This window comes from Microcaecilia unicolor, chromosome 7 (genome assembly GCF_901765095.1).
Source record: "Microcaecilia unicolor chromosome 7, aMicUni1.1, whole genome shotgun sequence".
In the NCBI taxonomy this organism is placed as follows: Eukaryota; Metazoa; Chordata; class Amphibia; order Gymnophiona; family Siphonopidae; genus Microcaecilia; species Microcaecilia unicolor.
This window is the reverse complement of record NC_044037.1, coordinates 222110957-222119888: the sequence shown is the minus strand read 5'-3', so window position 1 is coordinate 222119888 and position 8932 is coordinate 222110957. Positions and strand designations below refer to the sequence as shown.

Below are 8932 nucleotides of genomic sequence, written 5' to 3'. Positions count from 1 at the left end.
GTGATTCACATTAGAAACTGGAAATTGAATGTTCATAGTTCATAAAAATGCAAAAAACTGACAAAATTTTAAAATAGTGGGGTAAATATTCTGCTAGCAAACGTCAGCAGCTTCGTCCACTGGCCAAATGCCCAGGTATTTAATGCTTGGTCATGTTCAGCTACGAACAATCCTGGTTTATGTGGCCAACTCTCTTATGGGGTTAAGTTAGATATTCAGTACTTAACTGCCTACGCAAAGTTGGTAAAGATAGCAATGAGTTTTATATGGTCCAATCTGTCCGGTTAATTTAGGCGGTTAAGTGCTGAATATCAGAATTACTGCATAAGAGCCAATTTGCACCGGTACTACCTACAAAATAGTCAGTTTAACAGGGATGATATTCAGCAGCACTAATCAATTAAGTACCACTGAATATCAGTGGATAATCCTGCATAAGTGATTTAATGGGCCAGGAGCCCCTCTCGACCAGTTAAAATGCTTTTAATATCGGCCCATGAATGTATGTTGCTTTTGTATCAATACATATGGCTTTAAATGAAAGGCAGTTTTCCTTCTGAGAGTTATACAGAGTAATCCAATAGTTACTACTGGATAAACTTCTGAAGCAAATAGAGAGAAGATATTTACCTGTAGCAGGTATTCTCAGAGGACAGCAGGCCTTATATTCTCACATGTGGGTAATGCGATACATATTGCCCAGTTCAGAGCTGATATCAAACTGAAAAGTTTTGTGGAGCAACAGACAAGCTCCACTGCACATGCGCGAGTGCCTTCTCGCTCACTGCTAGAGTGCCGGACCACCAGTCCAATACTATAGCATATGAAAAAAAAAAGAGGACAACTCCTAGGGGAGGTGGGAGGGTTTGTGAGAATATATAAGGCCTGCTATCCTGGAGAATACCTGCTACAAGTAAGTATCTTCGCTTTCTCTGAGGACAAAGTGGTTTACTATTCTCACATGAGGAATCCCTAGCAACCAGGCTCATCAAAAACAATAACCATGGTCAATTGGGCCTTGCAATTGCAAGGACAGAACGCAGGGATCAACCTGAAACTATATACAAACTGAGTGAAGGTGCAACCTGGAACAGAACAGGCCTAGGAGGGTGGAATTGGACTCTAGACCCCAAACAGATTCTGCAGTATTGTCTGTCCAAACTGACTGTTGTGTCAGGTATCCTGCTCAAGGCAGTAGTGAGATGTGAATGTGTGGACTGAAGACCATGTTGCAGACTTGCAAATTTCTTCAATGGACGCTAACTGCAAGTGGGCTACCGACGCAGCCATGGGTCTGACATTATGAGCCTTGACATGACCCGCTAGGGTCAGCCCAGCCTGAGCATAAGTGAAAGAAAAGCAATCTGCCAGCCAATTAGAGATTGTGCATTTCCCGATGGTAAATCCTAACCTGTTGGGATCAAAAGAAACAAAAAGTTGGGTGGACTGTCTGTGGGGCTTAGTCCACTCCTAGTAAAAGGCTAATGCTCGCTTGTAGTCCAAGGTGTGCAAGGTGCTCTCGCCAGGATGGGCATGAGGTCAGGGAAAGAATGTTGGCAAGACAATCGACTGGTTCAGATGGAATTTTGACACAACCTTAGGCAGGAACTTAGGGTGCGTGTGGAGGTCTACCCTGTTGTGATGAAACCTAGTATAAAATGCATCCACCACTAAGGCCTGCAGTTACTAACCATGCAAGCTGAAGTAACAGCCACTAAGAAAATTACCTTCTAGGTCAAGTACTTCAGATGACAGGAATCCACTGGCTCGAAAGAAGCTTTCATCAGTTAGGTGAGAACAACACTGAGGTCCGACAGGGGGCTTTGACAAAAGCAAACCTCTCATGAAACGAACTAGAAGCTGTCCAGAGATGGGCTTACCCTCTAAATGTTCACACTGAGGTAGAAGGTATTCAAAAAGGGTCTGTGTAGGACATAAAATAGGATCTAGAGTCTTGCCCTCACAACAGACAGCAAACCTCCTCCACTTAAAAGAGTAACTCCTCTTAGTGGAATCTTTCTTGAAAGCCAGCAAGACCCGGAGGACACCCTCAGGAAAAGACAAAGCAGCAAATTCTAGGCTCTCAACATCCAGGCCATGAGGGCCAGAGACTAGAGGTTGGTATGCAAAAGAGATCCCTTGTTCTGTGTGATGAAGACTGGAAAACACTAATCTTCACGGTTCTTCAGAGGTACCAGTAAGGAGCGATCACAATCATAGTCCAGTAGTCTTGCTTGAGTTTCAGCAAAGTCTTCTCCATGAGGTGCATGGGAGGATACGCATAAACAAATACCTGTCCCCCAATGCAGAAGGAAGTCTGCTGTGGGCCTGACGCCTAGAACAGAACTGAGGGACTTTGTGACTGATCCGAGTAGCAGAGATCCACCAAGGTGGTGCCCCGTGCTTGGAAGATCTCCCAGTCAACACCCACATTGAGACCACTCTGCGGTTGCATGACCCTGCTCAGTCTGTTGGTCAGGCTGTTTTTACCTGCCACATAAGTGGCACAAAGAAGCATACCATGCTGGACAGCCCAATGCCACATCCAAATGACCTCCTGACACAGAAGGCATGATCTGGTACCTTCCCGCTTGTCGGTGTAATACATCACAACCTGATTGTCTGTTGAGTACAATATGGTGAGACAGGTGATCTCTGAAAGCCTTTAGAGCATCCAAATAGCCCAAAGCTCCAGGAGATTGATCTGGAGATGTTTCCTAGGCGGACCAAGCACCTTGAGTGTGAAACCCATCTACATGAGCTCCCCACCCCAGGCGAGATGCATCCATTGTCAGCACCTTTTGCGGCTAAGGAATTTGGAATGGAAGTTCCAGAGTCGAACTGCATCGAATGGTCCACCACAACAGGGAGCAAGCAAGCTCCGGGGACACTCGGATGACATTCTCCAGATCCTCTGTGGCTTGGTACCACTGAGAAGCTAGGGTCCCATTGGGCAGTTCTCACATGAAGACGTGTTATGGGCGTCACAAACTGTGGAAGCCATGTGGCCCAATAACCTCAACATCTGCCGAGCCATGACCTGCTGAGAGGTTCAAAACCAAGAAACCAGTGTGACTAGAGCATCCACTCTCGAGTCCAGAGGAAGGTTCAAACTTTCTGCATATTGAGCAGGGATCCAATGAATTCCAAGTGCTGGATAGGGTGCAGATGAGACGGGGTAGTTTACAACAAACCCTAATAGCTCGAGCACTCGAATAGTCCTGCACATGGACTCCCGAGCACCATCTTTTGACGTGCTCTTCACCAGCCAATCATACAGATATGGGAACACATGGACTCCCACTCTGCGCAGTGATGCTGCAACTACCACTAGACATTTGGTAAAAACCCTGGGACCTGATGCAAGGCCAAAAGGCAATACACGGTACTGGAAGTGTGTTCCCAGCTGAAATCACACATACTTTCTGTGACCTGGAAGTAATGGAATGTGTCTGTAAGCATCTTTCAAGTCTAGATAGCATAGCCAACTGTTTTCCTGAATCATGGAGAGAAGGGTGCACAGGGAAACCATGCTGAACTTTTCTTTGATCAGTATTTTGTTCAGGACCCTTAGGTCTAGGATGGGACACATTCCTCCTTTTGCGAAAGGAAGAACCTGGAATAGAATCCCTGACCTTCCTCCTATGGTGGAACGGGCTCGACCAATTGGGCCTTCAGAAGGGCTGAGAGTTCCACTGCAAGTACTAGCTCATGCTGAGAGCTGAAGTGATGATCTCTCGGTGGGCAATTTGGTGGTCTCTGTCTCCAATACAGGGGGTAACCGAGATAGACTATTTGAAGAACCCACCGGTCGGAGGTTACATGGGGGCCACCTTTTGTGGGAAAACTTCAGCCTCCCTGACCGGCAAGTTGTCCAAGTACAGTCAATATTACTGCATCTATGCTCTGCTGGAGCAAGTCAAAAGCTCGTCCCTTGCTTTGGCTGGGGAGCTACTGGGGTCTTAGGTGTACGCTGTTGACGTGAATGAGCACGCTGGGATTGAGCTTGTTCAGGTGGGTGAAAGGAGGCAGCGTACCTATGTCTCTGTAAATAGAGGGACCCTTCCTAGACTTGCCAAAATACCTCCTACAGGAGGAGGCAGATGCAGAAAGCGCCCAGCAGGAAAAAAAATGGATGGTATCAGTATGTTTCTTGATTTGGTCAGCGACCTCCTCCACCTTCTCTCCAAAAAGGTTAGACCCCGGCATGAAGCATCTGCCAACTTCTGTTAAACCGCTGGTTCCAAGTCAGAGACACGCAGACATGAAAGTCTGCGCGTTGCTATACTTTGGGCAAAGATCCTGGAAGCCAGATCAAAAGTGTCCGAGGCGCCTTTGGCCAAGAACTTACGACATGCCTTCTTATGCTTGGCCAACTGGCAAAGCGATTCAGCCTGCTCCGGAGGGAGTGTGTCTGCCAAATCTTGCAGCTTGTGCACAGAGTCCTGCAAGTACACGCTCGTGAAGAGCTGGTAGGATTGAATACGGGAAACAAGCATAAAGGCCTGAAAAATCTTGCACACAAAAGAGTCCAAGTTTCTAGCTTCCCTGCCCAAGAGTGCCAAAGCATATTCTCTAGAACTCTTGGCCCTATTGAGGGAGAATTCAACCACCAGAGAATGATGAGGCAGCTGAGGCTTATCAAACCCAGAGGTACTCTGAATCCGGTATATGTGTCAAAAAAATTTTCGGGGGGGGGGGGGGTACGGGGACAGACGGAGGGGACTTCCAATTCCACATGAGATCATCATGTAAGATCTTGTGAAGCGGGACAGTCATGGCCTCTCCAGGAAAAGACTTGTAGTCCAGGAGGACCACGAGCATCTTGGCCTTGGGTTCGTCCTCCACCTCCAAAGGAAATGGAACGGCAGTTGCCATTTCCTTAACAAAAGAGGGGAAGGAAGGGCTCTCTACAGGAGACTGTCCCCTTTCCTGTGGAGGAGTCAGATAGTATCTCATAAAATTCCTCCTCTGAGAAGAATCGAGGATAATCATCTGACTCCCAAGAGCACTCCTCATCGGTACCAAGCCAAAACCTCCTCTGGAGAAGGCTGAGACTGAGCCTGCTTCGACCTAGAGAAGCCATGTCCCTGAGAGAAGCATCGAGGAGTCGGCTCCCACATCGACTCCAGCGAAGATTCCTCCACTGACATCGATGGAGTGCTGGCTTGGGTGGAAGTTAATGCCAGGGTCTCACTGCAGGCTGAGGGCCAAGCAGGGCTGCAACTTGAGGCATGGCAGGCATAAGCACCCTTGATGCCGATGCACTCTGTTGAATGAAGCCAGTCAGCAGCTCAGGCTGGGGTGTCAGCTCAGAGGCAGTCTGCAGAACTGCTGGGGTTGAAACGGGAGGCTGGTCCCGGCTACATGGAGACCGCTGCACCTATGCCTCTTGTATAGACGGGGAGCAGTTCTCCTAGTGTTGACGCCGTGGGCTCTGCACAGCGGCAGATGGAAACTTACTCAATACACAACTGCTCCCAGTGTCGACAGGTCTAGTAGCCATACAGACTGATGCTCCCGATGCCGATGCAACATCCAACACTTTGGACCAAGCTTCAAAGGTCTCTTGTTGAGCCTCTCTGGCCAACTGAATCCTCTTCTTCATGCAAAGACACAGGACACAGTTGGAAGGGCTATGATCAGGCTCCATCCAAAAATGGGTGTCTGTACCAGAGATGGTTTTATTGCACCGGGAACAGCGCTTAAAGCCAATGGGAACTTTCATGGACATGGAAGGAAAAAGTTCCATGGCCAAATCAAACTTGATGGTGCCGAAAAATGAGTAAAGTACTCAAGAAAAAATAATGGGAGAATCCAACCGAAGCAGAGGCCTAAATGCAGCCTAGTGACATGGAAAAAGGAAAGAAACTTAAAAACAGGAAAAAAAAATAACTAAAAAATAAGGGAAGGAAAAAGGAAAAAAAAACGAACACTGGAAAAGAAGAAAAAGCACAGTGTAAATGCCGCCAAAAAGCACTCAAAGTTCTCTCTTGAACCAGACTGTGAGGAACAGAGGAAAAATGGTGTCCACTCCCCACCGCAGTAAAAAGAGAACTGGCGGTTCCACGCTCTCATGGCAGGCAGGAAGAAACTCACGCATGCACAGAAGAGCAAGTCTTTCACTCTACAAAGCTCTTCTCAACTCGATATAGACTACGAACTGGGCAATGTGGATCGTGTTACCCACATGAGAGAATTGTAGGCCTGCTTATCCTTGGAAAATTCAAATAAGCTCAAATGTAATTACAATTTGTAAAAGCATCATGCAAGGCAGCTTTGGAGCACTGGTAGACAAACAGGGCAGGGTTCCATTCATGCTAAATAATAAATCTTTATTTTCTTTAAACAAAATATAAACACAAAAAGGTGCAAAATAGACTCCTGCATTATTACTGTACAGATATAAATATTCAGTATTCAAGTACAATATGAAGCACATCCTATGTCGCTATTATGTAAACATATGGCTAATTTTACATATGGTGCCATACATATATCCTATTCCAATACAATATTAGAAGGTGACATCTGTTGGGTAACTGCACTCCATATAAAAAATTCATACAAATTGTAATTTCTGTACTGCTTCAAATGGATGCATAACTAGACATATTAGCTCCCAAATGCAGACAAAATTCATACAGTTAGTATTAAGTGGCAAAAAATTACACTTCCAAAAAGTTGTCTCATGCAGTCACAAATGGTTTTCCTAACAGAAGCAGATTAAGCCTCTCACTAAATACAACTGCATGTAAATGAATCTGCATGTGCATTATCATTTAAAATACTTGTTATACTTGTATAATTTAAAAGTACTCTTGATTTTGTATTTAGCTCGTACCAAGTGTACATTCTGAAGTGCAATTCTTTAAAAATAAAAATACATTTTCACATTTACAGTACCAACTAGCATTTAGCAGCGATACAACTGAAGCTTAAGTGAATGCTAAAATGTGCCATAAAAAACACCCACCTGAAAAAGAAATAATTGGCATAAATACAGCTACAAAGAGCTTATACTAGGACACATGAGGCATTCATTATGTTTCCATGAAAGACTTTTCAGTTTGCTCATTGACAGTGCCAGCTTCTGAATTTTCTTCTTTCATTTCTGAGGACTCCTGTTTCTCATCAGTTAAATCATCCCACTGCTCTTCAGTACTTGAAACTTTCTCTTCATTTGTCTCATCTGTCTCAGCAGGTGGCAATTCTTGTTCCAACAATTCTAAAAACAAAGAGTGTATGAAACTTGGTGCAAAATCATCCTCACACTAAAAAAAAAAAAACCTTGCACCTCAATTCAATGCACCCCTACCACTGAAAAGTAATACCCTAGAAAGTTTCAGACACTATGGCCATGGATTTTCAATACTTATACACCTTAACTGTAAAAGGTCCACAGTAATTATATTCACAAAATTAAGCAAAAAAATATGTGCTTGGCCATTTTGGATAGGCCATAGACGTAAGAATTGAGACATACTGGTCAGTGTGTCTCCATTTTCACTATTTTAGAAAATAGTGTGCAGATGTAGAGCAGATGTAAAGGGGAATGGACATTTATAGCATAAACCCATTAAAAGAAATATATTTTTAGAAAACCTGTACATAACTGGCTACCTTTGCAATTTTAGAAACATAACCAATTATGTTCTCAATGCTTTCACAGTGACCTGTTAACCTTGCCAGTTAGGCATTTGGGACCCCAACACTCGGGCAACCTATCTGGAACCAGCAAGGCGAGAGACTGATGTTTAAAATGAACACATATCTTTTGCTTTAAGTAAATGTTTTCTGGGATCATAGAACATGAAACTTACCATTAGTAGGTTGATTCTCTGGCAAATTTGTTCCACCAGTTTGTAAAGAACCAGCCGTTATCTGAGAATCTGTACTTGGCCTCTTTTCAAGACTTAATTCTTGAAGTCGTGGAGCTTGTGGTCGAGTTTTTCTTGCAGGATTTAGGAAAAAAACAGTATGCACATCTGAATGCTGAAAAGAGTTTAAAAAGATAACCAATTGTGTTGTCAGTCAGAAGTCGTCATTTGCCTTGCTAATTGGACTGATCATGTTTCCTACTTTTTATTATTTTATGTATTAATAGGATTTACTGCCTTTTTGAAGGAATTCACTCAAGGCGGTATATAGTATGAACAAATCAACATGAGCAATTGACAATTACAGCAGTAAAAATATTCAATAACAATACAAAGTAGCTGTAGAGCATCTTTGGTTCCCCATCGCTTACAGAGTACAATTTAAGATCCTTGTTTTATTCTTAAGCCAGGTTTTACATACTGGCCAACCTGCTTATTTCCCCAGTTCTTTGATACTGCATTGCCCCTTCTAGTATATTATGATCTCAAAATGATCTTATTATTTACCGCCCCCATTACAATCAAATTTAGACTCTACACATCACTCTGGCATGATATTTCTCATTGTCTTAGGCTGGAAACTCCATTTAAGTTCAGACTGGCCTAAAAAACAAAACACCTCAGAGGCCCTTTGGAGTTTGATTAGCTTGGTTTGGTGGCGGGATGGAGGCAATGGCTGCAGTGAGTTGTGAGCTTTTTCTCTCATTGTTTTATTTGTAAACTGCTCTGGCCTTACCCCGTATGACTAGTCTTATGTTATGTTCTTAAGGTCTTCCAGGTCACGTTCTAAACTGCATAATTTCCTCAAGATTTTAAGAACTGATTGCAAATGAGTGTTGTGAGCGCCAAAGCATTCTCTGCTTGCTCAAGGTGATGTGAGTGAGAATTAATATTAAGAATGGTTTAATAGTAAGAAATTCCTCTTTCAATTTAGAGAGTGCAACCTTATTGTCACTGACCTGTAAAAGTTCCTGTAATGAAGTGGAGAGCGATACTTCCTCCTGAAGATATAATCTGGGTTTGCTGGGAGATGGTAGAACCGGCTTGGAGTG

At 43.9% G+C, this 8932-nt stretch overlaps 1 protein-coding gene across 1 annotated transcript in view; it reads right to left on the bottom strand.

The window, feature by feature from the left end:
- Positions 1-6321: 6321 nt before the first annotated feature.
- The window catches only part of LNPK (lunapark, ER junction formation factor), a 100988-nt gene continuing 98377 nt past the window's right edge, over positions 6322-8932 (bottom strand). Inside the window, 3 exon segments of the mRNA XM_030210122.1 lie at positions 6322-7228; positions 7824-7974; positions 7976-7995. Of these exon segments, the coding sequence (XP_030065982.1) occupies positions 7044-7228; positions 7824-7974; positions 7976-7995 (356 nt within the window). The 3' untranslated portion in view covers positions 6322-7043.